This window comes from Podarcis vaucheri, assembly GCF_965113315.1.
Source record: "Podarcis vaucheri genome assembly, chromosome: 2".
NCBI lineage: Eukaryota > Metazoa > Chordata > Lepidosauria > Squamata > Lacertidae > Podarcis > Podarcis vaucheri.
This window is the reverse complement of record NC_138760.1, coordinates 114,896,778-114,924,296: the sequence shown is the minus strand read 5'-3', so window position 1 is coordinate 114,924,296 and position 27,519 is coordinate 114,896,778. Positions and strand designations below refer to the sequence as shown.

At 44.1% G+C, this 27,519-nt stretch overlaps 2 protein-coding genes across 4 annotated transcripts in view; one reads left to right on the top strand and one right to left on the bottom strand.

The window, feature by feature from the left end:
- The window catches only part of DHX16 (DEAH-box helicase 16), a 111,946-nt gene that overhangs the window by 52,373 nt on the left and 32,054 nt on the right, over window positions 1-27,519 (bottom strand). The gene's annotated exons all lie outside the window — the stretch shown is intronic.
- Window positions 1,608-27,244, top strand: ATAT1 (alpha tubulin acetyltransferase 1). Of its 3 annotated transcripts, XM_082210271.1 has the most exons (12): window positions 1,608-1,794; window positions 4,202-4,262; window positions 4,723-4,814; window positions 5,711-5,771; window positions 6,837-6,950; window positions 7,655-7,756; window positions 8,831-8,876; window positions 12,120-12,191; window positions 13,106-13,325; window positions 22,005-22,102; window positions 23,456-23,507; window positions 25,508-27,244. In XM_082210271.1, the coding sequence occupies exons 1-12, from the start codon at window positions 1,685-1,687 to the stop codon at window positions 25,857-25,859; spliced, it is 1,380 nt and encodes a 459-aa protein (XP_082066397.1). In that variant the 5' UTR covers window positions 1,608-1,684; the 3' UTR covers window positions 25,860-27,244. The 3 variants fall into 3 exon arrangements, with proteins under 3 accessions (XP_082066397.1, XP_082066399.1, XP_082066398.1); XM_082210273.1 differs by lacking the exons at window positions 22,005-22,102; window positions 25,508-27,244 and having other exon boundaries at window positions 1,612-1,794; window positions 23,456-23,480; XM_082210272.1 differs by lacking the exons at window positions 22,005-22,102; window positions 23,456-23,507; window positions 25,508-27,244 and adding an exon at window positions 15,511-16,096 and having other exon boundaries at window positions 1,612-1,794.

Sequence of the window (27,519 nt, the reverse complement as noted above, 5' to 3'; positions counted from 1 at the left end):
GGCCCAAGGTCACCCAGCAGCTGCATGTGGAGGAGTGGAGACACGAACCCAGTTTCCCAGATTACGTGACTACCGCTCTTAACCACTACACCACACTGGTGAAGACATGCAGTTTTGTTAAACTCTAACGTGCAAATGCTTTAACTCTTGTTTAAAGTTCTTAGCCTTCACCAGTGCTAAGAGGTTTTGAAAAATGCTATAATCAGGGGCGTATAGATAAAATTTTGCATTAAGCATCAGTGGCAAACCTTTTGAAGCCACTGCGGTCGCCTTCCATCTGCCCGTGGATGCAAGGAGCTGATGCCAGCCCTGACTTAAAGGATAATAATAGTATAATGCAGGTTTAAATGTTTGCCAACTGTAGAGCAATTTGCTCATTAAGATTGCATGCGCATTACATAAGGCTCTTCTTCCAGAACTGGCTCCCCCGGTGGCTGTTCCACCTGATCATTATAATGATTATGTAACATTAGGACAGCAGAGTTGGTACCTGAAGTTAATTATTTCCCTCGTCTCACTCCATCTCTTTTCCCTCTAATATTGTGCCTATTAGACTTTACACATTCTCTTCAGAAGACTGTACTGTCAGTGGCAGAAAAGCAGAATATAAAAGTAATGGATGACTATCAAAAGCACATAGCCACGTTAGTCCATTAGATAGGGTGGTCATATTTCAAACCCCAAAGTTGTTGACCTTTTTTTTTAATGCAAAAGCAAACCAAAAAAACACATGCAATTTTTTGGTTTACCTGCCAAAGATCCAGGACAAACTGCCACCTTCCTGAAATCCCCCCCCCCGGACGTCACTTCTGCCTTTGAAATCCCAGTAATGCCTGGAAAATCCCAGACCTATGGGAGCCCTACTTTAGAACAAAAGTCACAGGAAAGGCAAATTAGTAATTTTATTGGGACCAAGCAATGCTTACATAGGATGTGAGTCATTGAATTAGATCGAACTCTTCTATAGGCCAGTTATTCTCAAGAAGAATATTATTATTTAGAAGACATCTGAAGGCAGCCCTGTTTGGGGAAGTTTTTAATGTTTAATGCTGTGTCATGTTTTTAATATTTGGTTTAATATATATTTTAATATTTGGTTGGGAGCTGCCCAGAGTGGCTGGGGAAGTCCAGCCAGATGGGCGGGGAATAAATAATAAGTTATTATTATGATTGGACTGCAAAACAATTTGTCAGATGAGCGCTTTTTAAAAAAAATGTGCATTAAAAGTGTATTCTGGGTGAAGTTACAGATGTGTATACTTTTATTAAACAGGTGTCACGGTCTCACATCATGGTGTAAAATAAAACACATTCAATTAAAAATAAAATAAAAAATAAAAGATCCTTAAACAAGGCTGGCGAACAGGGACAACTCAGTAGACATCCGTGCTGCTGGACAACCAGGGCAAGGCTGAACTTCCAAAGGGAAAGTGCGTTGTAAACGTGGCAACGGAGGCAGGTTCTCCCGCTAGCAGGCCTTCAAGTCTAGACGCTCGGCGGCGGGCGAGGAAGGCGGCGGTTGCTACGGGCCGTCCGGTTGCTAGGGCGAGCCTGGCAACGGAGGCGCCGGCAGCAGGCCCGGTCGCTAGGGGCGGGGCCGGCCGCGCGCGCGCTCCGCGTCGCTCAGAGGCGTGAGTCGGCGCGACCGGGGCGGCAGAGAGAAAAGGACCCGGATGCCGGGGCTATGGAGTTCCCCTTCGACGTGGACGCGCTCTTCGCGGAGCGGATTACGACGGTGGATCAACACCTGCGGCCGTCGGGCCGGAGGGGGGCCGGCTTCGCCAATACCCACAGGTAACCATGGCAGCGGCACGGGCTTTGGGGGGGCCTGCCATACCCCCCCCCTCGCTTATGGGGCTCGTTTCGCCCCGCGAAAACAGCGCAGGGCGGCGGTCCGCCCCCTCAGTTGCGCCTGCGCACCGCGGGGAGGCGCTCTCCCTGCGCGCCCGTGACGCCCTCAGGAGCCGCTCCTGGCGGCTGTTCCCACGCCCATCTATTGTCTCAGGCGCGGGGCATGCTGGGTAATTGATAGCCCTGGCTGCTTCTCACCTCTTTCCCCCGGGAATGAGGGTGTCAACCTTTATATACCGTATGTAGGTATACATTTTGACACCCTGGTTCCTAACTCAGAAGTCAATGCCGCGGGGCTTTACTCCTAGACATGTGACCTGAGCCATGAATGTTCCTGCGCTCGCTCTTTCCCTCTTTGTTTACATGCTAACATCTGTGCCCAACTTTTTGTTCAAGGAATTCCGGCTGTTCAGACGTGGTTCTCTCTCTCCCCCTGCCCCCCCTCTACCTGTTATTTCCATTTCTCCCCTCCCACAACAACTCCGTGAGGTAGGTTAGGCTGAAGATAGCGACTGGCCCAAGGTCACCTAGCTGAAAAGAGATTTGAATCCTAGCCTCACGTTCGCATACGTGTTTTGGGAATAAAGTGGGGGTTAGCCCATGTTTGTGACGCTTGAAGTGGATGGGTAGATACAGAAATGATAAATGCTTTACAGGTCAATTACTCCATGGTTGCATGTTAGCATAGACACCTGGTGTTTGTTTTTTAATTTTTTTAATGACAATTAAGACGTTTATACAAACAGAAGAAAGTTAACTTAAACCTAAGCTTTGTTGGGTAACATTCAACATGTCAACATTCAACACTGTCATAGCCTGAGCTCACCTTGTAAGGGTGTTTTGAAGATTGTCGCATATAAGGTGCTACTACTATTTTGAAGATGATAGTGTAGAATATTATAATTTGAAATGGTTAATAGTGAGGTTTAAATGGTATCGGCCTACTTCAGAGCATGATTTATAGTTCTCTGTTCGACCATGAACAGTCTTAAAGTGAAGTAGCTAACGGTTTTACTCTTACCTGCACAGCCTGGGATAGGATATTTAAAATTAGCTACAGCTGCCATCCTGAGAATGGTGGCTAATCTACTTCAATCTATTGTCTTAGAACAATGATCCCTGTTGCTGTATGTGCTTTGCAGGGGGTTTATTTTTGCTCTATAAGTCTGCACAGAAAAGATATAACAGTTCCCTGTGGCAGATACTGTCCCTGCATTTCTGTTGTCTTACAGCAGTGCCTCTCAGGCATTGTATCTGTAGGGAATCCTTTATGCATCGACAGAAGGAGCTTCTGTGTGTTATCTTTGTACAGTAGGCTAGCTTCTTCTACACACTGACACACCCCTCCTCATCCTCCATCCAGGCACCCAGTAGACATTATCAGTGTTCAATGAAGCATTCTAGCCTGTCAAAAACACATTAAGGTGTGAAGTGGGGCTGATGAGGGCTGTGACCTGGTGAGAGTCTGAGGGCCAGGGTACCCTACCCTGATGTAGGGTTCTTGTTAGGTGTTTGGGGTTCCACAGTTGCCCCTTCATAATGGAGGTGATGATCTAGTATGTATTGTGAGCTATCTTACGGGGGGAGCATTGCAAAGGCCAATAAGTAATAGTGATCAAGTTGTCTTTCATGGAAGCTTGTCTGCTGTTACTTGGATGAACCCCTTAATAAACTTCCAAGGAAGCCTAGAATTTCTCAGAACAGAGTCTGAAAACCATGGTCTTGAAGCATTAAAAATATTTTTTTCAATATGGGCAATGACAGTTTCCATTAGCGTCATTCTTTCCATCCATCCATCCATCCATCCACCCACAGTGTATAGCAGTGCGATGCCCCATTGCTTTAGGATTACCTGGTTGCATGGATGAGGTACCTTTTGTTGACTAATCTCTTGTCCTTTTGCTTTTGTCAGCAACAGCAGGAGAGGGCTGTTAGCTTCATATGCTGTTTGTGGTATTCCCAGAAACACAAATTGGCTACTGAGGGGAAAAGGATGCTTTACTAGATGGACCTCTGGTCTGATCCAGCAGCAGTCTTCTTCTGCTTAGCGTCCTGGACGGATCTTTATTAGGCAGCCTTAAACCATTTCCAAAATTTATCTCTGTTCTGAGTTGCTATTTTTCCTAATGTGCTCGGTCAATTCCAGGAGCCTCCTATTATTTCTTTCTTTCCCGGGGTATGACATTGCAGAAGCTGCCTGATACTATGCTGCCTCCAACGTGTCAAACATTCCTCTCCTCCTTCAAGGATTTGGATCATTTCCTGTTCGTTCTAGGTTTCTATTCTGATTAGATTATTCAGACTCTCAACCTAGTTGCTTCTCTTTCTCTCTCTTTTTCTTCATGGCCAGGGTGGATCACCAGCAGCAGCTCATGAGGATCATAGATGAGATGGGCAGGGCATCTGCCAAGGTGGGTCAGGGTTTTCATCTGGAGGGTTTAAAGGGCCGCAGAATAGATTATGGTCTGGGTAAACAGGAGGATGTGTGTGAAGCCAGGTTGCCTATCCCTTGTAAGCCTCGGCCAATTCACTTAAAACTGTAACTAAAACACAAATATAACTGTGGAGCAGAAGTGGGTGGGTGGGAGAAACAGTTCCATTGAAAATGACTCATCTCCTAAATGCCTGGGCAAAAGCACAGGTGAAGCAGCTGTGTTTGGCTTTGTAGGTCTTAAATTGCTCTGGCCTGGAAGATTCACTGTCTCACAGTATAGTTCTGCCTAGAGAATGCAAGAAAGGAGGGGATCTTTTTCTCTCCAAGGGATATAAGCTCTAGTTCAGATATCAGTTTGTTCAGTTGCCCTTCCAAGTCTTTTTTTTTTTTTTTAAAGTCTTCTTGAGTTAGTGAAACTCGAAACTTTTTGGTTTCAGGCCCAGAACCTGCCAACTCCAATCACCAGCGCCTCACGAATGCAAACCAACCGCCATGTTCTCTACATTCTGAAGGACAGTGAAGCAAAAACGTGAGTGTGGCTGCGACTGAGGGGCTGGAGTCTTAAGGGTCCAGTCCTTTGCATGCCTACTCAGTAGTAAATCCCACTGAGTTCAGTGGGACAGGTAAGTGTGCATAGGATTGCAGCCCAAGTCATTTCTGTGGGAACATCTTGGGAGGCAGCAAGAAAAGGCTTTGTTGTTCTGAACCATAGACAGGAACGCTACACAATCTGCTTAGCCATAGCAACCATAGAAATATTTTTCAGGGATTTGCAGAATCCTTGAAATATCAGAATTCCCCCTCCTTTTTTATTGTGTGGGTGGGGAGATCTTGCCCTGTTTCCTTCAGCACAGTTGATTGTCCCTCACAGTTGCTATTTCCATGTATACCTGTGTCTGTGTGCTTCTTTCCCTCTGTCTGTGACATTCTTGTCCAAAAATCCTCTGCTCCTGGAATAGCATATATTTTCCTGATTTGCATAAATCATTATGATTCTGGAATTTGAAAAGCAAAAAAAGGTCTCTATTTAATAATGCTATACTCTAGTTCAAGGATGAGGACACTTTGGCCCTCTATATATTTGCTGGACTCCAACTTCCATCAGCCTCAGTAATCATGACCAATGGTCAGGGCTGATGGGAGCAGTAGTCTAAAACATCTGGCAAGCACCAGGTTAGGGAAGGTTGATAGTCTACCTTGGGCCCCTTATCTCAATTTTATACAGCAGGTTTTATCTCTTGCCCTAAAAGTGTAAATAAGCAGGTGTTTTGCAAACAATGTTTTTGCTCTAAGTGACTGTAGATCCCATGGCGCCATCAGGAATAAATAAATTAAAGTAATAAATGATAGCCCTCCTCTGCCTCAGGGGCCCATTGTTCATACATCTCTAACTAATGGTTTGTATCTTTTCTTCATTGCTACCAGGGCCGGGAAAGGAGTCATAATTGGCTTCCTGAAGGTGGGATACAAGAAACTCTTTGTACTGGTAAGTTGCAATGGGAAGTTGCCTTTATGTGCAGAGCAGTTGTCTCTGGTGCAAAAGGGTCATTGGTACCAAACAGGACTAAGACTATCCCGTTCCTACCAGAGGCTTTTCTTTTAGGAATAGTAGGAAATGAGATAAATAGAAAGGACTGTAAACTTTTCCAATATGCAGTAACTGCAGCGAGAATACTACTGGCTCAAAAATGGAAACAGGAACAACTACCGACGTTAGAAGAATGGAGAATGAAACTGATGGATTATGCAGAACTAGACAAACTAACGGGGAAGATCAGATATCTACGAGACCAAAAGTTCATTGAAGATTGGGGAAAATTTTCAGATTATTTGAAATGTATATGTGATGAGCAAACAACGCTAGTGAGATTTCAAGAGGCTCTGTGAATGTTTGAGAAATATTGTGTTGAAGAAAAATAAGAGGGTGAAGGTATATAAAATGCAAAAATTAGGAAATGTGTAATTAAAAAATTGAATAATGGATGATTGTTAGAGAGGCTGAAGGAAGTCCAAAAGAGAAAATATGTGATAAATTTAGATTGGATATTATAAATGTATGTTGGAAAATTAATAAAAAATATTTATAAAAATAAAAAATAAGACTATCCCCTTCCTTAAAGAATCATGGTTGATGGTATCAAAGGGCACTGAGAGATCTAGCAGAACTAGGTGGGGACAACTGCCTCCCTTCTTTATAATATCCATGAAGTCAGCTGACATTTGTATGTGTTGGAGGTAGAAGGAAGATCTTTAAAATGAAAGTGCTAGCAATATAGATACGTGAGCTATAGTTGGTTTTCATTGTAATCGTGTTGCATGCTATGTCAAAACATGGGGCCTGAATTTCCTTAAAGTAGCATTTGACAACTTGATTTAAGCAAGAGTGTCTCAGAAAAGTAAGCGTAAGCTAGCATGTATTGGTATAAGTGGCTCAGATATTTTAGCTCTATTACTAATGGTGTGAGTATGAAGTGTCTGTTTTTATTCTGTGTACTCTGCTTTGTGTTTAAATATAGATACACATCTTGCAAGTCTTCCTTCTTTCTTTCAGGACCGCCACGGAACTCACAATGAAGTGGAACCACTGTGCGTATTGGACTTTTACATTCACGAGTCCCTCCAGAGGCATGGCTATGGCAAGGAGCTCTTCCATTACATGCTGCAGGTGTGCCTCTGCATATTCTCTCTCTTTCTCCGTCTCTGTCTCTCCCCAGCCCCTGTAATATCCTGGCTGGGTCACATATCCCTGTATTCTGTGTGCCTACTCCCTGCATTTAAAGGCTCAATCCCCTTCACAGTTAATCAACCTGTGTGGAGGTTTCATTCTTGACCACAGATAAGGTGATCAGTGAGACAACAGGCATGAAATACAGTTTCTCCACAGAGTCTTCTCCAGGGGATATTTTATCTCTGTGAGAACACATCCCATCCAATGTGCAATGCTTATTTGTGGCCATTGTGGTTTCTATGGCCCTAGAGCTATTCTCAGTTCCTTTTAATTTTAGCTGTGTGGATGGTTATCCTAATAGGCATTAATTAATTCACGTAGCCAGGCTGACCTGGATGGGGTTGGGACAAGCTCTTGGGATCCACTGTTTAACATTCTTGCCCTGTGAGTTGCTTCACAGTCTTAGCAAGTTGGTTGCACCTCTCTTCTGTAAATAACAGCAGCTGCTGTTGCTTTGGTTTTGTTGATACCTCTTTTCACCTGCCCTCCCTGTTATTGCACCTTTCAGGGTTCATAGAAACTTGCTGCTGGCCCCGCAACTGATGCTTTAGATCCAGCTCCTAAATTTTACCCCTTCTTTTGAGGTGGAAGCTGTTGTCCCCAACCTTTATCTTCACTTCTCTCTGTCTCCCCTCCCTCAGCAAGAGCGAGTGGAGCCTCACAAACTGGCTGTGGATCGCCCCTCAGAGAAACTGCTCTGCTTTCTCCGGAAACACTATAATCTTTGTGACACTATTCCCCAGGTGAGCTGGTCTGTTTGTGATGGGAAGCCAGGACGGAAGAACGCAACAGCAATTCCTTCACCTTTTGACTTAATTTATTATTTGTTTCATAAAATTTATACACCACTTGGTGGTAGTAGTTTTTTTTTTAAATAAAAAATCACCCTCAAGGCAGTTTGATAGCTAATGCAATAATACTCTGTTCACTTGAGTTTGTGTCCATCATCTCTGAAAGTATTCATTTTTAAGCTTGCACAGACTGTGGGACAAGAAGGGAATGGCTCCAGAGAAGTTGGGAATAGATGTGTGCTGTGCAGGAAGCAAAGAATAAAATGGATTTTGTATGCTCTCTTATTGTACCTGGCATATCCTCTCGGAACCACTTGGATCTCGCAGACGATCTTCCGTCTAGGCAGCTTACAGCCCAACAGCAGCAGAATGCGTCTTGACCTTTCTCTGGGTCACCCAAAGGTGGTTCTGAGTGGCCACACTTTAATGGAACTGCACACTCCTTGTAGTGGGGAACCTCTGGCCCTCCAGCATTGTTGGACTCCAACTCCCATCAGCCCCAGCAAGCATGGTTAATGGCCAAGAGTGATGGATGTTGTAGTCTGACAGTGTCCGGAAGGACAGAGGTTCCTTATCTCTGCTCTACCCTGTTCTCTTGAAGACCTTCTGCTCAAAAACTACTGGGAATCTTTGATTGATTGTATTTAAAGGGAACAGTAAGTAGCCAGTCAGTACGATCTTGTTTCATTGCCTGTTACCAAATATATTGTAATAAGTGTTTTGCTAATGATTAGTTGAATGATAGTTTGATGTTTCGTGTGTGCATTTTTATTGACCTGTCACCATGTAGTGAAAGGCTTATAAATTGCACAAACCAAGATGCAAAGCATATGCTCTGCTACTAAGCCCCTACCCTTAAGAGCTGTATTCCCCCCCCCCGAAGCAAATATGCAGACCAGCAGCAAAAAAGAGGGTGAGCGGGGAGGTAACTAGGGAGCCCTACAAATGTGTTTCACAAGAAGCTTGGAACGGGGTAGGTTTGGTTTGCTGGCTGATTTTTTTAAAATCTCATTTTTCTTCTTTCAGGTGAACAACTTTGTGATTTTCCAGGGCTTTTTCAGCCACCACCATGGTGAGTCAGTGGCACAAACATTGCTACGTCCTTTTGCTTTGATTCTGCATGTGATTAAGAGTGGGGTGCTGTTCATGAGAAGGGTTAGAAGAGGCAAATGGTATAGAAGCTTCTTCACTTCTTTTAAAAAAGATCTCCCTCAACACAGGCTGGCTTCTGAGCATTTTGCGTGTCAGTTACCTTTGCCACCTCCTGATGAATACTAAATGTTTGCAGCTTGTGATGTTAAAAATTCCAAAATCTATGGTAGAATTCAGTGTTTGCGTTGTGCACAATGACCTGTCGGTTTACACAACACATCACGGGATTCTGTTTCCCACTCTTGAGCTGAATAACGGAATGACTTTATTCTGTGCCAGTAATGAAGTTAAAATGGAACCCTCAAGCAATAGATGGTTATTCTGGGCCCAAATAGCCAGAATGTCCAAGTCATGAAAGGTTTCAGAAGTATGGATGCTGTTTTGGTCCAAAATAAAAGCAAGGCCTATCAAATTGAGCATCCCATTTCTCACAGTAGTCAACCAAACGCCCAAGGGAAGCTCAGAAGCAAGACCTGAGTGCAACCCCAACTTGTGGTTCCCAGCAGCTGATATTTGGAAGGATATTGCAGTCTACTGTGGAAGTAGAGCTATAACCATCATGTCTATTAGCCACTGATAGCCTTCCTCCCTGATGAATTTGTATAAGCTGTCCATGCTGGCGGGACATTACTGCATCTTGTGTACTGAATTCCATACATGGTTAGTCATCCACTGTGTGATGAAGTGCTTCCTTTTCTCTGTCCTGGGGATGGATGTCCCCAGATTCTAGTATAATGAGAGAGGGATAAAAGCTCCCCATTTTGTCTACACCATGTACAATGTTATCCCTTTTTAAATAAATATTTATTGAATTTTCACAAATTATAAAAACACACACAATACACAATACAAACACACACACTCAAAAACAAACATGTATAATTTCAAATCCTTTTTTTCTTAAAACTTACTTCACCGACTTCCCCATACCTCCCCTTTCTGCATTCCAATTCCCAAATTTATTTCAGCAAATCCTCCCCCTTAATTTTATCTAATTTTTTCCTTTTCTTTTCTTAAACTTTTACAACTATAATCCCTTACTTTCTATAACCACAACATTTTAACACTCATTAATTTTGCAATATTTCTTAAGATAAATTTTAAATTTCTTCCAATCTTCTTCCACCGTCTCCTTCCCCTGGTCTCGGATTCTGCCAGTCATTTCAGCCAGTCCCATGTAGTCTATCACCTTCATCTGCCATTCTTCCAGAGTGGGTAGATCTTGTGTCTTCCAATACTTTGCGATAAGTATTCTTGCTGCTGTTGTAGCATACATAAAAAATGTTCTATCTTTCTTTGACACCAATTGGCTGACAATGCCCAATGTTATCCTTTTCCCCAAGACTGGCAGTCAGGGCTTTGCAGAGCCAGGCAGAGGCCCAGGCCAGGTAGATAATGTGCCCCCCCCTTTTTTTTTACCCTGGGAATAACTGAAGTCTTATAAATAAGTAAGTATATAAATAATGATCACAAAAGTTATGCTGACAAATAACTTTATTTCAAGGCTTGAACCGTATCTGCATATAAAGACAAAATGGAAAAAATATATACAATACTGCAGTGCTTTAAAAAAATATGCTGACCAAGGCCCCCTTTGGAATCGGAGGCCTGGGCCAAGTAGCCCGTATGGCCCCCGCTCTGTCTTGGCCTGCTGACAGCTCCAAAAACTGAAGTCATTAATAAGAATCCTACACCATGGATTTATACAAGGGCGAAGGGGGGTGCAGTGGGTGCAGGTTTGCGCCGGGTGTCACCACTGAGGGGTATGACAAAGTGTCTGGTGGCACTCACCGTGGGGCCTGCAGTGCTCCCGTGCCACGTGTCTCTTGCCCAAACGGTCTGCCCGCTGCCTCCCCCCCCCAGTTGTAGGGTGGCTGAGTGGGAGGAGGCAGGCAGACTCCGGAGGCCCTGCGGTGTGCCCCGCCCCGCCCCGCCAGGTGCCCAATCAGCTTCCTCCGCCGCTGGGTTTATATTAGTGGCGTTGATGGGGGTTTGAGAGTAATAATTTCAAGCTAAGCTTAAGTGTAGAACAAGTATACCACATCCGTTTGGCTGTGATTCAGCATCTGCCAAGAATCTGAAAACGGAACGGCAATTATGCCAATTAAACACAGAGAAAAGGAAGTGAGGGCCCTCTGTCTAATGACAGATTTCCAGTGTTGTTCCTGGAATTTCCTGAATAGATTGCCTACACATGCTTTTGCTCGTTGGCTAGAACTTGGAATACAATTAAGGGACTGTTCCTATTGCATGCCTTAACTATCATTCATGAAATCATGTTCTTCTAGGTTAATTCTTAGATGATCACCCACAGTTTAGAACTGCTATTCATTTGGTTGCTCAGAAAAAGCTCTTAAAATCCCTACTCCCATTTCCGGGTTACCGTGGAATGGTGTCAGATGGCAAGCTCTGTTCTCCATGAACGGCTTGCTCATCGTGAGAGTTCTGGGGAAGCACATGGGTGCTGTGCACCCCCGAGAAAGCCCCAAAGGTTCTTTTTGGGTTCAAAGGGGTCCAGCAGCACAATTCTGATTCTTGTCCCGCTCTCCAGCTGTGGGGGGTGAGATGGAGCCGAAAGCACCAAGCTCCAACGCAGCTCCACGACGAGAAGCCTCAAGCTCCATGCATCAAAGCAGTAGCTTTTCCAAAACTTTAAAGCCTAGAATTAATTAACTACCAAGAGGATAATAAACTGTTTATTTAAATTGAAATTAATTCAGCAAACATTAGCGGTGTAAAAAGGAGGTCCACCATGGATGTGTTCTTTTAAATCTACGAGGGAGATAATTAAATGATACTCTTTTTTAGCCTACTAATAATCAACTTCTACGAGTGCAATTGGTCCGATGAGATGAACTAGAGTTTATTGATCTGTACTTTGTGAATATAAGAATTAGAACATACTTTGATAAATTACACTGGCTTTGCTGGACTTATTCTCCTATTTTCATCTTTATTTCTATCCCCCCCCTTTTTATATACCTCACAGTATTGAACTATTTTGATTATTAAGGGATCTTCCTCACAACTGCTTCTCATGCTTGGAATAAGATTTTATTTTATTTTATTTATTTTATCTGAGATAAAATGTTTTTATGTGATTAACTGATTTTCCCTTCCTCCTCAAAGGCTTACTCATCTTTCTCTCTCCCTCTCCTCGCAGCTCCAGTGAGAAAGTTGCCTCCAAAGCGTCATGAGGGGGAGATAAAACCATATTCTTCATCAGACCGAGAGTGTAAGAGATTAATAGCTGAGGCTGCTTCTGGACTGGGAAGTGGGTTTAAGTGGTTCTCTTTTTGGTGGAAGCGTTCCAGATCAGCCTCCAGATTGAGGGGGCAAGTTGTGAATGAAGCCAAGACAAGAGAACCCATTTCATGTTGTTTCTCAGGGTAGAGTGACCAGATGACTTCATGAAGCAGAGGAATGTGCATATTATGTGTTTGTGGTTCTGTGATACATGTCGCAGTTAGGTCACTAGGCCCCATCTAGGGTACGGCAGCTGTTTGATTTAGGAGAGTAGGAGAAGCGGCAAGTCAGTTTTGAAATCTGAGACAGACTTCAGTCAGAAGAGCCTACAGACGGGTTCCTCAACCTCGGCCCTCCAGATGTTTTTGGCCTACAACTCCCATGATCCCTAGCTAGCAGGACCAGTGGTCAGGGATGATGGGAATTGTAGTCTCAAAAACATCTGGAGGGCCGAGGTTGAGGAAGCCTGGTCTACCTTTCATCCAAGCTTGGAAATGAGTGGGCAAATTTTTTTAGAAGAAAAAGGGTTCCCTTGTCTAGGAAGTGAGCTACAAGATCCCGGGGCTCAGCCACCACTTTTTAGAATGTGCCAGTTCTAAACTGGTCCCCTGACAGGATGTCAGGGAAACATTGCATAAAGAAGAAAATGCTCAAACTTTGTCCTACCTGGCTTTCCATAAGTAAGGATGCAGCTGTTTTTGAACTTTCTGTAGTGCGAGTGGGAGAAAAAAGCAAGGTTGTTCTCTGGGTCTTTGGCCTTACAGCAAGTGAGAAGGTGAAGGTGATGGTGATGCTGTGGCTTTTAAGGGACCCAGAGTGGCTGCCTTATTGAATACATACCTTGGGCCTCTCTAGGAACTGGAGGACTGAACCTTTTTTTTTTTTATATGTCCCCACAAATAGTCCTGAAGGAAGAAGTTGAACCACCCTGGCCCTTCAACCAGTCTCGCTCACTGACCCGCTCCAGCAGTCTGGGCAACTCCCCAGTGCGAGGCTGCCTCAAGCCTTTCCTCAATGAGCAGGAGCTGCTGAAGAACTTGCGCCTCTGCCCTCCCCACTCAACGGCCCACCTTCTGATGAATGGTGAGCCCGGAGACCCAGCTTCACAGAGGCGGAGAACCAGGTACAGCTGGAGATGTGGGGTATCTGAAAATCTTGCAGTAGGTGGGAAAGAATGCTCTCTCTCTGTGTGTGTATGTGTGGGACAGAATATTGTTTCTGTTGAGGTTGGGAAGTAGTCAGTCCTTAAGGATATCTGAATCAAAACACTAGCAGGCATTTCATTTCCAAATGACTTCAGATTCTGATTTTTTTTGTCTTGTCACACTGGAGCCTTGTTAACAGAGAAGTCTGTTCCCTGAACTTAAGTAGTTCAAACTATGCATCCATGCATTCTAAGTCCTTGACAAGAAAAACTGAATTCTGCTGCCCGTAAAAATTATTACAAAATGAAATGATTTGTGTAATTTGCCTTACTTTTACACATTTCATTCTGACTTCACTTTCCTGTATCAGTAAATTTTTAATGTCTGATGTTTTGCAATTTTTTAATATATGCTGTAAGCTGCCCAGAGTGGCTGGGGAAGCACAGCCAGATGGATGTGCTGTAAATAATAAAATTATTATTATATTAGTCAAGTGAGATGGGAAGAATACAGCTGTGCAAGGTACTAAATACCCCCACTGTAAATCAATTTTAAAAAAAAGGCGTTAAGCAGTTCCTCTGGCTTCTGAGACTTCACCAGACATTGCCCACTTGCATTCAAACATATCTTCATACCATAAGGGCTAGCTAGAATCTTGCTTTGTAAAATGAAAACTGATTCTGGAGAAGATTAGCTATGTGCTCAGTACCCTATTTTGAAACTGTACCATCTGGAATTGGGTGATGGATGTTGAAATCCCTGGGATAAAGCTGTATGTCTTGAGACCCTGGAAAACACTGACTGTGTGAACAGTACAGGGAAGAAGGATGAGCACGTTGTAGTTACTTAAACAGCTACAATGCTCTTTCTAGCTACCTCCCGTTCCATCTAGCAGTGGTTGCTAGTGTATTGCGTAGGTACCTAGTTCCTACATTGTGCTTACCCTTTCCTGGACACAGGAGTTAAAAGACCAGGTTGGGACTAGAGACTGAGTGCCAGGGGCAGCCTTGGAATCAGAGAGGGCAGTGGCAACAGCGAGCCAAGATAAATGAAGGCAAGATGGATGGGTGGAGTTCATGTGGTTGCAAATGCAACAGAGCTTCAGCAGTAAATGTGGGATTTGCACGTCTAGGGGAGGGGCAGAGATGTGCTCATTTAGGTACAGCGTTAACCTTGAGTGAGATGTGGGAATGTACAGAAAGTGATGGCAAAGATGAGCTGCCCTAGACATAGGAATAGAGAGATTTGCACTGGAGTGACCCACAGGCTCCCTCCCAGGATTTAATCTTTCATATCATTCCTTGTGGCCCTGGGTGGCTAATTCCTCTGTGCAATTCTGCTAGTTGGCAGAATTGGTCTTTTATCACATGCAGACCACATGAAATGGGACTGAGCGCTTGCAGCTTGTCAGTTTGCTTTGCATCTGACATGCCGAAAGGATGCTAGGTTAGAACTTGGCTCACTGAGTGCTAGATGAGATTATGTTTGATTTGTTTGTGGCTCTCGAAAGCTATAAAGCCATAAAGATGTGCCAGTTTTGCATGACTAGGCTATATTAATCTTAGGTTGTGGATGTTGCTGTGCATGAAATACAGTTTTTAACAGTGTATTGTACATTTTCCATGCATGCTACTAATGCAGTTATTAAAAAGAACAACTTTTTGTGGGTCTTCAATTCTAATTGTATGCGCTTTCACCTTGGTTCCTCAGAATAAAGAGTGCCCTGGATCATATTTATTTCACACAGCAGTTAATAGTATCTGATATGCTATAAAAGGTTTGGAGAAATGTAGACAGGGCCTCAGGAAGTTTCAGAAATCAGAGGTTCTAGAAAGGTCTTGCTGTCCTACACAGCTGTTTATCCTCTTGCCATGGCAGCATCTTCACATTCCTTCCCCCTCCTTAGTGCTTGCCATCCGTCCTCCTCATCCTTGCACTTAATCCAGCATCAAAAGTATAATATATCCACCATTTCCAGAGTACCATTTATCCATTAGCACTGTGTCTCTCGGAAATGAGATGTTTTCTTCGTTATCTTAACCTGATAGATTTCCCCCAAATGGTTCGTTTGGGGGTCTAACCTCTCTTTCTTTTTTTCTGTTTTCAACCCCCTCCTCTTCCCTCCCTTTCCTTTCTTCTCTTCCTCCCCCTCTCCACCACCAGCTCCCTGAATCGTGCTGAAAACAGCCATTGATCGCCGGTCTCTGCTGTGTGTCTACCCAGCCGTTGGGCTTCCACTTGCGTCCTTGAGTTCTTTCTAGCAGCGAAATTTGGTTTTACATCCAATTTCCTCATCCCTTCCTTTTTATAAGCTTTATGGGTAGAACCTGTAAGGATGTGGGTTTATTTATATTGTGTGTGTGTGTGTTTTTGGTCTTCAATTTTTTAATGCCAAGATTCCGGAATGCCCTTAAGGAAAGGAACTTAGCTGCTTTTTTCAAAGAGCAGCACCGACTGCTGGGCTTTGACGAAATTCAAATTATTTATTAAGTTGGGCTTCAGCTTCAAAGCGGTGAGAGCTTACAGCTGGGAAAGTACTGGTGTCCCAAGTATACACTCTTTGACACTGTGGTCTGCTGCCTGTCGCCATATAGACCTGTCAGTCGTCTGTTGTGACCTGCCAATCATGGATCCAAAGAAGACAATGCAAGTTTACTGTAAATTATCACTTAGTTCTGTAAGATTTCACTTTTGAAAAACTGGCCACATAGATTAAATGAGTAGTCGTCGGACTGGTGACAAAACGTAACACTGTCAGGACTGGGTGTATTATTAGAAGGGATGAGATCGCCCACTTCAGATGGCAGATTTTACTTTACTATTAAAAACAAGCGAATTATTGAAATGGTGGTTATAGTCTTACCACCATGAGGCAGGTACGGTTTTGGATTTACAGTGTAAGGCGCTACCTGGCCGGCTGCCTGTGAGTTTTAGATTGGAGAGAGACAGTTTAACTTCAGAGCCTCTGATAGAGGCATCAGCCTGGGGGGCAGACACATCCTGCTGTTATCTCTGGTAAACAGAGTTTGCTGCATTATTATTATTATTATTATTATTATTATTATTATTATCATCATCATCATCATTATTGTAGGGCTTCAAAAGCCTGTTTCCTTTTATGTGGGATCCACTGCTTTTAGCAGAGCCCAAGTCAGAGGAGCTGTCTGGCGGCTTCATATTATTAAAATTGGGGCCTGTGATATTTTTCCTGTATGTTTGGCTAGTCAGTAGGAATCCCTCCCACTTTCATCGTGGATTTTGACAAAGTGCCCTGATCCCTGAAAAACTTACAGCATAGCGTGTTTGTTCTAGTTTTTTTTCCAGTTGTGGTCACGCTCCCTGTTGCGTTTTGTGCATTTTGTATCCATGTGCTGTGAATGGCAGAGATTGATATATGGACAGGCCGGAAGAATGATCTAACTTTAACAGTGATCCATTGGCAGGCTAGGAGCTGCTGTAAACTTACTTGCAAGGCTGAACTAGTGGGCAGGCATTAGGGGTCTCTATGAAACCCCTAAAAACTCCCTTATCTGCCCTCACCCCCGCCATGCATAGTCCCTTACTCTGAAGGAGTGCCCTTTTTTCTCCCTTGCCCTTGCCGTTACGCACCTCAGCCTCTTTCTAGATACTTGTTACCCTTCCCTTGGAGGGAGTGGCTGAGACATTAAATCGGGCTACAGTGTGTTCTGTTTTAAGGTATGCATAGGTGGAAGAAATGGAATGGCCTTGTACCGAGCCAGACCATTGGTCCATCTCGCCCAGCGCAGTCTAATTTGATTGGCAGAAAGGAGTTTTTCCTGCTATCTGAAACCCTGGACCCAGAGATGCTAGGTCGGAGGTGGGGATGTTGCTGGACTCCCAACTCCATTATCCCTGACCGTTGGCCATATCTGCACTAGGGCTTATGGGTGCTGGGAGCCCGACAACATCTGGAGGTGTTCTTCATTTCCATTGAATTAAATATTACTAAGCAGTCACCAGGGATTTTTTTTTATTTAATTTGTTGTGATTTCCCTCTTATTCTGAACCCACTTAATTTGTTCCTGAGGTCCGTACTTAACCTGAAACTGTTCTTAACCTGAAGCACCACTTTAGCTAATGGGGCCTCCTGCTGCCGCCGTGCCGCCGGAGCCTGATTTCTGTTCTTATCCTGAAGCAAAGTTCTTAACCTGAAGCACTATTTCTGGGTTAGCGGAGTCTGTAACCTGAAGCGTATGTAACCCGAGGTACCACTGTATTCAGAAGGATTGTGCCTGGGACCATCTGTCTGCCTGCGAAGCTGGGGCTCTGCTTTTCCAAAGTAGGCCTGGGAAAGTTCCCCTGGTGCATCCCCCCAAAGCAGAGTTGAGCCCAGCAAAGGCCACAGCTGCTCTTGGTGAAATCCACCTAGTCCTCCTTCAGTATCTCCTCCTCTCCCCCTGCCACCCCCCAGATTATCTCCTAATAAAGTTGCAGCTGTAGCCAAAGGTACTTATCAAGGTTTCATTTAGTGGGGTTATGGTGGAAATGTGAGAAGAACCACAATCGTGTTTCCACGTGGCCCAGTTTCCATAGAACACAACACTGATAGTAGTTTCACCCTCTCTGCCAAATTTTAAGAGAGAGGAAGAAAGAAGGTGATTTGCCCACCTTTGTCCACCTCCCTGCATTCTCCCATCTTTCTCCACTTTGTGATTTGCCAACTGTGTGTTGCCTTCAGACATTCTTGTGTCTATAGCATGTTCTGCCCTGAATTCCTTTCAGAATGTCACCTGAGGCTGCTGATGTGTTTGGGATGTAGCGTAGAAGGACCTGGCTTTGACAGCTGTTGCCCCTGTCTTCACAAAGCAGGAGAGGAATCCTTACAGGGCTTTAAAATGGATACCTCAGCTGGAGAAGCAGAAGCTCTGGCCTTTATTTTCAGACTTGGGAGTGGAGATGGACAGGTTTAGAGGACGAGAAGCGGGAAACTAGAAGTCCCTAGAATGAGAGTTGGGTCTTGCGTGCCTTGGAGGGGAGAATTGGTCTCCAGCAAGAAACCGAAAGGTGTCGGGCATGCCAGAGAAGCAAGTGCACATATATTGAGGATAAAAGTGCCAAGGTAGCCTAAACTCTTGCGCCAGGGAAAACAGCAACTTGCCAATGAGGTTACTTAGCTACTGTAATTTCGATGTTTACTTAACCAGTAGGTGTAGTAATAATATAAGGAGCAGGGGAACTATATAGAGCTTGTGTGGTGTGGTGTGGATGGGGTGTTGGACTAGGACGGGGAAGACTTGGATTCAAATCCGCACTCAGCCCTGATGCTTGCTGGGTGACCTTACCCCCTCTTTCCCTCTCTGTGCCTAACGTACCTCACAGGGTTGTTGTGAGGATAAAATGGGGGCGGGGGCACAGATGTCCTGTGTGCTTGCTTGAGCGGCTTGGGGAAAGGGCAGGATAAAAATGTGGCCATGATTAAAATTCAGGGGCAATGAAACTCTGCCTTTTCCCTTCGGACTCTCCTCTGGCTTCTGAGCTTACAAATCGTGGCATTGCCCGATTTCAAATCTGTCATCACACACAGGCTCACAGATTCAATGAAAATTCATGAGACTTGGGATGCTAACTTCAGAGCCCAATAGTAGATAGGTAGCCGTGTTGGTCTGCCATAGTCAAAATAAAAAAATTCCTTCCAGTAGCACCTTAAAGACCAACTAAGTTAGTTCTTGGTATGAGCTTTCGTGTGCATGCACACATGTATCTGAAGAAGTGTGCATGCACACGAAAGCTCATACCAAGAACTAACTTAGTTGGTCTTTAAGGTGCTACTGGAAGAAATTTTTTTATTCAGAGCCCAATGCTATATTCCTCATGTGGGCTGAAATTGCAGAACTGTAAAGTGCCACACGCATTCCGGCATACACAGTTTGTGCTCCTGTGACACCAGATCAACAGAGAGGAGACCGCAGAGGCCAGAGACAGGGGTAGGTTGAATCACTGCCTGCTGAGTGTGCCAATGGTCGTCACCCTGTGTGGTCCGCCAATTGTATCATGTGGCAGTGTGGAGTGCCCTTGTATTCGGTTACACCTTGCATAGGTTGTGCCACCAAGTAGCTTGGGCTCGGCTGTAACAGGAGACCACTTTGCTTAAGAACATTGGAACTGCTTTGCTGTGTTGCATTTGGTTTCTAACAGCAGCCAGCTGGTTGCTCCCAGGAGGTTTATAAGAAGATTATGCAGGAGATGGTTTTACTGCTACTCTTTGTCCTCCGTAACTGGTACTTGGTGTCATTCTTGCAGTTCTGTTTTAGTTTAGCATTTTTGATCGCTTACGATACTCCTATCCTCCATCGCTGAATCTAATCTGTCCTCTCTCTCTCTCTCTCAAAAAAAAAACCCCCAGCCTAGTGGCTATCTAGTTCTTGGAGTATTTGGCTCATGCTGCTTTTAAATTTGACTCTTAACTTGTATTTAGACCAGGCCCCTGAATGATACTGAGCTTCACCAACGAGTGTTGCTATAAATATCAGGGCTGGCTGGTGCTACCGTTAGGCAAAGGGAAGCAGCTGCCTCAGATGGCAGAAGCGGAGAGGTGACGAGTGGCAGGGAGGTGCTGAAGAATAGAGCTGGGTGTGCCAAATGGTCTGTCCCATCAGCAGTGTTAAGTAAGATTCATTCGTATGTAGAAAAAGGTGGGGGTTATGATGAGCTTGAGGCAGCAAAAGGTATTGGCAGCCCTGTTTAGGGAAGCCTTTAATGTTTGATGTATTGTAATATTTTGTTGGAAGCTGCCCAGAGTTGTTGGGGAAGCCCAGCCAGATGGGCGGGGTATAAAGAATAAATTATTATTACTATATTGGACCAGCCCTGATAATTTTACAGTGGTCCAGGGCTGGCTTTTAGTTCCGGCATCTCTCAGGTGGGTGCCATTGCCATTATAAGAGAACAAGGGAGGCGTTCATGGTGAGTTCCGGCACCTCTTTTTCTAGAAAAATAGCATTGGCTAGGTCTGTCACTGACAGCCTTTATGGTTTTAAACAGACATAGGCAAACTCAGCCCTCCAGATGTTTTGGGACTACAATTCCCATCATCCCTGACCACTGTTCCTGTTAGCTAGGTATCATGGGAGTTATAGTCCCAAAACATATGGAGGGCCGAGTTTGCCTATGCCTGGTTTTAAAAAGGGGGCCCTCTAAAGTTCATACACAGTAGGTTGTATCCACCTAAGTTCTACACAGGGTAAAATCATTGAAATTAAGGAACCTAAGTTAGTCATGTCTGTTAACTTCAGTAGGTCAGCTCTCGAGTAGGACTAGCCCTGAATACATCCCAGTATTGCTCTGTTCTCCAGATGCTGAGGCCAAATGGGGGAATGGCTCTCTTCATCATGCCTGTTGGAAGCCATTTTTCTCTGGGAGCATCCAGCTGAAAGCTGTGACGGACCTTTGGTCAGACCTAGCATAGCAGTTCTTATGTCTTACAGCACATCCCCAGTTGCCATCTTTAGACCCCACCCTTCTCAGCTCAGTATTGCTAAATGGGGGGAAAGTGAAGCTGAGTGAGACAGCAGCCACTTGGAGATGACGTCTGTGGACAAGGCAGAAGTTTGCTTAGCGTCTTAAGCTTTTCTCTAGAATGAAGCTCATGAGCCCAAGTAACGTCCCTTTTCCCTGGACACAACGGACTATAAAAGCTGCTCAGATGTGGGGAACTCCCAACATTGCCCCCCACCCTTTTCCTCTTTAAATTCAGATTTGGCTGCTTGAGAAGCACCGCTCCTTGAGGCCCCTTGCCTTTCCCAACCCCTTTCTCTTCTTATCTCAAAGCACCTGAGACTCTGAACTGCCTTTGGCTGTTGGTGTCTGGCATGGAAAATACAAAACCTTTTGTTTACATTTCAATAAAGTTTGGAATTTTTTTTGCAAAGTTTCAATGCGTGGCCTTGTCTTTTTTGTTCCGCATCTGCTGGCTTATGGAATAACTTGCAAATCCTCTCCCTTTCCAGGAATTGGTGTAAAATAGTAGGCAAATAGAGCACTGAGGCTGAACCCTGGAAACCTTGGTTCAAACCTCTCCTTTGCCTTGTGTGGATTGCTTGCCCTTCTTGAGTTAGCCTACCTTATACAGGGTTGGGGTAATGAATCCAGGTAGGGGCAGAGGGTTGATATAAAGTAACGTCGTCCAAGTACAAGGGAAAGTACTGTATTTTTCACTCTATAAGACGCACCAGACCACAAGACGCACCTAGTTTTTGGAGGAGGAAAACAAGAAAAAAAATATTCTGAATCTCAGAAGCCCGAACAGCAAGAGGGATCGCTGCGCAGTGAAAGCAGCTATCCCTCTTGCTGTTCTGGCTTCTGTGATAGCTGCGCAGCCTGCATTCACTCTATAAGATGCGCACACATTTCCCTTTACTTTTTAGGAGGGAAAAAGTGAGTCTTATAGAGCAAAAAATACGGTACATTGCAATGTTGCTCACTTCTCCCCTCCAGGTACAACCTTCTGCAGTATAATTCCTTTTGAATGGGGGGGACGGACTGTGCCCCACTGGATGGATTTCATTCTGTGCATCCTCTCCTGTGGGACATCCTTGTCCCATTGCCTCCTTGCTTGGTGTTCCTGCCCTGCCTGCTGCTTTCTGCTGCCGCCGCTTCATCTCCACCCTCCCGCTTGTCTTCCCCCTCCCGCCCTCCAGGACAGGCACTCTAAAGGACAGCCTCATGGCTCAGAAGTCTTCTTACAGCCGCTTCAAGAACTCTGCCCCAGCCGTGGAGCTTTCCGATAAAAGAGCAAGTGAGTGACCGCTGGAGGCATAGGAGACATTTCCTGATCTATAGCCAGCTTTTTCCTCAAGGGACTGGGTAGTGGGGCAAATACAGTCATACCTTGGATCCCGAACGCCTTGGTATTCGGACGTTTTGGCTCCCGAATGCCGCAAACCCAGAAGTGAGTGTTCTGGTTTGCGAACATTCTTTGGAACCCGAACATCCAACGCGGTTTCTGATTGGCTGCGGGAGCTTCCTGCTGCGGGAGCTTCCCGCAGCCAATCGGAAGCCGCGCCTTGGTTTCCGAACTTTTTGGAAGTTGAATGGACTTCTGAAATGGATTCCATTCAACTTCTGAGGTACTGCTGTACAGGTTAACCGTTTCAGCAGATTTGGAGAACCTTTGTCTCCCTCCGGATGTTACTGAACTGGAGCGCCCATTAGGGCCCAGCAAGCATAGCCAAGGATGATGGGTTCTGTAGTTGAGCAATGTCTGGAGGGCCAAAGGTTTCCCCACACTTACATTACAGCACTTGGATCCTAGCCCATAAAGGACTCGCCCAGGTTGCAATCTTTACTTCATTTACCTGGAAGTCGGCCCCACTGAATTCCGTAGGCACACTTAGGATTGTGCTGTTCACGGTGAACGTTTCTATAGCACTTCTACAGTGTTTATTTAATGTTATGCCTCATTATTATTTGCTCTAAAGTGCTGCAAGTTTTCTCAGCACTGTGCTGGTATTAGCAGGTAACAGTCCCTGTCTGCAGGCTCACAATTTAATAGAGACAGCACAAAAGGCCTAGGGAGGGAAGAGGAAAGCAAGCATTGAACCTGTCTGATTCAGAGTTAGCTTCTTGGTCCACCTAGCCCTGTGCTGTCTCTGGCAGGGGACCTTTTTCCAGCCCTCCAACCTGGATCCTTTAACTGGAGATTTCAAGGATTGACCCTGGAACTTTTCTACACCCAAAGGATGTATTCTGTAAACTCTACTAGGCTACATGGACAAATAGTCTGGCCTGTTTGTAAGGCAGATTCCTATGTTCCTATTGGACAAAACAACAACAACACTGCCCTAGATGTTTCTTTAAAAAAGAAATACCCAAGCTGCGGTTCTCAGGAATTTTGAATTACGTCCTCGATATCAAATTCTGGCCTTGTGCAAAAGCAGTCTCAACCATGTGGAACAGATTAATTGACGAAGCTCTGATTGGTTTCTTTCTAGCTATTACTTGCTAATGTTTGAGGAATTTCTGCCTAAGGGCTAGTTTTAATATAGTGTGTCTGCCTTCCATTATGAAGAATTTGGGAGGGGAGGGGGAGGGGTATTGTCATGTCTGTATTACTGAAACGCTGCATTGTGTCTGGTTTCTTCCTATCTAGATGACTTAGAGGACAACCTCAGTTCACCCAGAAAGCTTCAGGAGTCAGAGAGGTACTTCTTGTTACTTCCCTGCCCCATGACTTTTCTTCCAATAAAACAACTGAAGGCACCAAAAGCTATTTTGGTTTGGTATTTTACTACGTGCAGGACCATCTAACCAAACATACCTAAGTAATTCAGCCTGCAGCAGCGCTGCAAGTATATTACAGTGCCTCCTGCTGGCACAATCCCACTTGGTATTGTTTATATAGACCAGCAGTGTGAGGCGTTCCCAAAGTAGAGGAAGGATTGAGCTCTGATTAATAAGAATACACACAGAGGCTTGAACCAGCAGGACTCTGGGAAGGGTGCGTATAATAATCTCTGCCTCCAGCCCCTGGCCCAGGTCGTTTTATTCACAAAAGAGCTTTTTACAGAGTGTTTGTAAGAACCAATCAGATTTCTTCTGAGCATTTAAACAAACCCCACGTGGGGACAAAGTTAAACTACAAACACTAGTTAAGCATGCATACTTTTGGGGTAAATGAATGAAAACTACAAAGGAGTGCATTCGGCAACCCCGAAGGTCATAAACAATCAATACACATGATAAGAAGGATGGCCAGGAGGACAGCGATCATTATCACCTTTATGTGAAACCTGTTTCCTGGCCCTAAGGTTAACATCCTAAGATTAACATGCCAGAAAAGCTACATCAAAGAAGCTTGCCCACTATCTTTATGCATGCCTGGCAAAGCAACTGGGCTGTGTATGTGACTTGTCAAGCAAGAGAAATGGGCAGTAGAGGAAATGGCCAGAGATGCAGAGGGTTGTGGGATTTGATCAGAAATTATTGTCAATGAATTAAACCCAGTCAACACAATGCATTCATCGTGGACACAATGGCTTGATGCATATTTTAGAATTCCTCATAGTAATCCCACCTGACCCCACACTCTGGATTTTTGCACTCCTACAGCAGTGGTTCATGGATTTTTCCCAGTGGTACCTGCAGGTGCCGGGGATTGAACCGGAGACCTTCTGCGTGCAAAGCAGATTCTCTACCACTGAGCTATAGCTCTTCCCCACCCGCAGGAGAGAACAATCTCAATCCCTGGAGGGAAATGGTTTTCTTTCTTTCCCTCCAAACGCAGTGGCCAGTCTTTCTCCCTCCTTCACTGCTAGGAATCTTCCAGTTGCTCGCTGTGAGTGTAAATAAACCAAATCCCTTAATTTCAGTGGGTCTAATCTGAGTGTGATTTAGTTAGATATTGCCCAAATGCTTTTCTGCTTCTTAAAGGCAACAGTGGCTAATGAAGGCTCTTAATAGGATGACAATATCAAATTTGTACTTCTAGTCTAGATGACTTGCTTTAAAAGGATTGTGTAAAAACTGAACATCACCACCATTAGCCTTTGGATCATGTCATATGATTTATTCATTTTTTAAGTTTTTATTTATACTTTTCAAGTTTATACAGTTCATTAGTTTTACAATCAATTTAACATTTCAAACTTACTTCCTCCTCTTTCTGCAGTTCCTTAAATTTTTTAAAAATATTTTCTGTATATCCAAATATATTTAATTTTCTCCTTTAATTATCTACTTTAAATATATACTCTTATGAAACTGCAGGCTATTACAATAACCCTGACAATGTTTTTATCTGTTTGCAATTTATCTGTAAATATTCAACAAACCATTTCTATTCTTTTATTAAAAGTTTGGTTATCTTGCTTTCTTATTCTTTGGTAAGTTTCGCCATTTCTGCATATTCCATAAGTTTTTGTATCCATTCTTCCTTTGCTGGGACTTCTGCTTCTTTTGACTTTTGGGCAAGTAGCATTCTTGCCACTGTAGTAGCATACATAAATAAATTGCTATACAATTTAGGTAGTTCTGTCCCTATAATTCCCCAAAGAAAAGCTTCTAGTCCCCCCCCCCCAAAAAGTTATTTTGAACATCCTTTTCAATTCATTGTGTATCATTTCCCAGTAAGCTCTAACCTTACTACAATACCACCACATATGATAAAAGGGATCATGATGATTATATTTGTTTTCTCCACTAGGCTGGACAGCACCATCATCAGCCCCCCAGAACCAGCCAACGTCGGGCAGATGGGAGAGACAGCTCATCCTTCTGCAGAAGCTACACATCAGAGGATGGATTCCAGAACTCTTATGACTCTAGCTCCTCCAGAAAGGATTAAGGACCATTGCGCTTTGGCAGTCACAAACAGCCAATCCTCCTGCGAAAACGGCCATCACGTTGCCAGACTCTCCCCGCAGCAGAACAGAGGGTGGCACAATCTGCCCAGGAGTCCCTGGCAGATGAAGCCGCTATGGACAGTAGCAGGGAGCCCCTATGAAGCCAAATGGATCCACCACAAGTATCTGTATTGCAATACCAGACCCTGGTGAGAGGAATGGCCTGCACTTGTGGCTGTTGTCTTCAGCCAAGAACAGATAATCTTGCCAATATGAGGAAGAGGACTGAATTAGCTTAGATTCCTCTCTTGCTGACATACTGACTTGGATCAACCCGTCTTACCTGGAATGTCTCCTCCCTCTGGCATTAAATTGCCAGCATTTTCCTGCTCCTTTTCCTTCTGCCCTGGATCGGACCAGCAGAAGCAGCATGCCATTCACTATATCCCTCTCACTCACCTTGATGTGGTGCCTTTCTGTTGTATTTCCTGCTCGCTCCATTCAGTTTGAAATCCTCCTCTTTTCATCGTTTGAAACTAGCGTTTTAATGAAACTCCGTTCGATTAGGTGATCCTGCATTTGTAAACTTAAAAGGGCCTGAATTTTTACAGAATTCAGATACCAGTGCTGAAATGTGCCAACCGAATTTTACTTGGCAAATCTTATGTGGGTTTTTGCTCCATCCCAAGAAAAATAGGAAAGCCTGAATTCAAATTTTCGATAATTGTTTCGGTACAATGTTGGAACTTCCCACAAACTTTGAGGAGGGAAGGCCGCTCACTTCCTTTTCCTTTGCCCTGAATATGAAGAGCGGTAGGAAGAAAACACAGGAAGGAATAAATAGCATGTGCAGGAAATCAACTTGGTCCAATTTAATCAAAAGGGATTTAGCACTTCTGGATCCGCTTAATCTAGATTTAAATTTACCCCTTCCAATTTGGTATATTTCTCTTCCGAATTGGACTAAATATAATCTACATGAATATGGTCTTAGTAGAGTGTTTAGTTCAAATTAGCCAACACTGGAGTTAAAAGTGAGTTCATACTTATTTCATTGAATGAATGCCTTACAAAATCGGCTAAGTGCACTTCCTATGCCTTTTACTTTTCTGTTCATTTTCTTATTAATGTTCTCTCATTCATTTGTTAACTTATTAATGTGTCTAGGCCAAAGCTCCTGAAGGCTTGAATAACAGAGCAAATGTTAGTATCTTTTTCCATATAGTATTCTCTTCTGGTGGTAGTGGCCACATCATTTTAAACCATTTAGGCAAACCATTATAGACTCTGGCATCTGCTTCTGCCTCCACGTTGCACCGGCTGGAAAGGAGCGCTAACTTATGCAAAGGTAAGTCAGCACCTTGTCCAAACAGGGCAGGGTGAACATGAAGGGGCAAAAACATTTTAAATAGATGCGCAACCATTAGCAGTATGCATCACCTTAACTGGGCTGCTTGGAGATTAGGAAGAATTTTTAAGATCTAATGAAAACACCGGGTGTTGAGCTTAAGAGACTTGATAGTGTCATCTCCTCATGTCAGTCATTTGCACATGTACCATCATACAGAATGTGCCATTAAATATTGAATTGAACAGAACAGAGTTGTTGTCTTCCCATAGCTATTAATGTCCTGTGCAGAATTTATGTAGATGTAGGTATAACAGGTTATTTCGTATCAAGCTATTGCTGTTGTTGAGGGTTGATCATGCAAGTATCTCTTCAAGCTAGCACAGCATTGAAGAGCATGCATAAATTACACATTTGATGCAGTCACAGACCCCTGAAAAACATGCATGAATTAGCTTTTGCAGTCATTGTTCTGGTGCAAAGATGCAATTGCATCTTCCAGCTTTCTTTCCCTATTTGAACACG

What these genes read in the sequence shown, in the direction of transcription:
- ATAT1 (XM_082210271.1), top strand. Translation starts at nt 1,685, where the DNA reads ATGGAGTTCCCCTTCGACGTGGACGCGCTCTTCGCGGAGCGGATTACG. An exon ending in TGGGCAGGGCATCTGCCAAG is followed by an intron (nt 4,263 to 4,722) that starts GTGGGTCAGGGT and finishes TTTTGGTTTCAG; the next exon opens with GCCCAGAACCTGCCAACTCC. An exon ending in TTTGTGACACTATTCCCCAG is followed by an intron (nt 7,757 to 8,830) that starts GTGAGCTGGTCT and finishes TTCTTCTTTCAG; the next exon opens with GTGAACAACTTTGTGATTTT.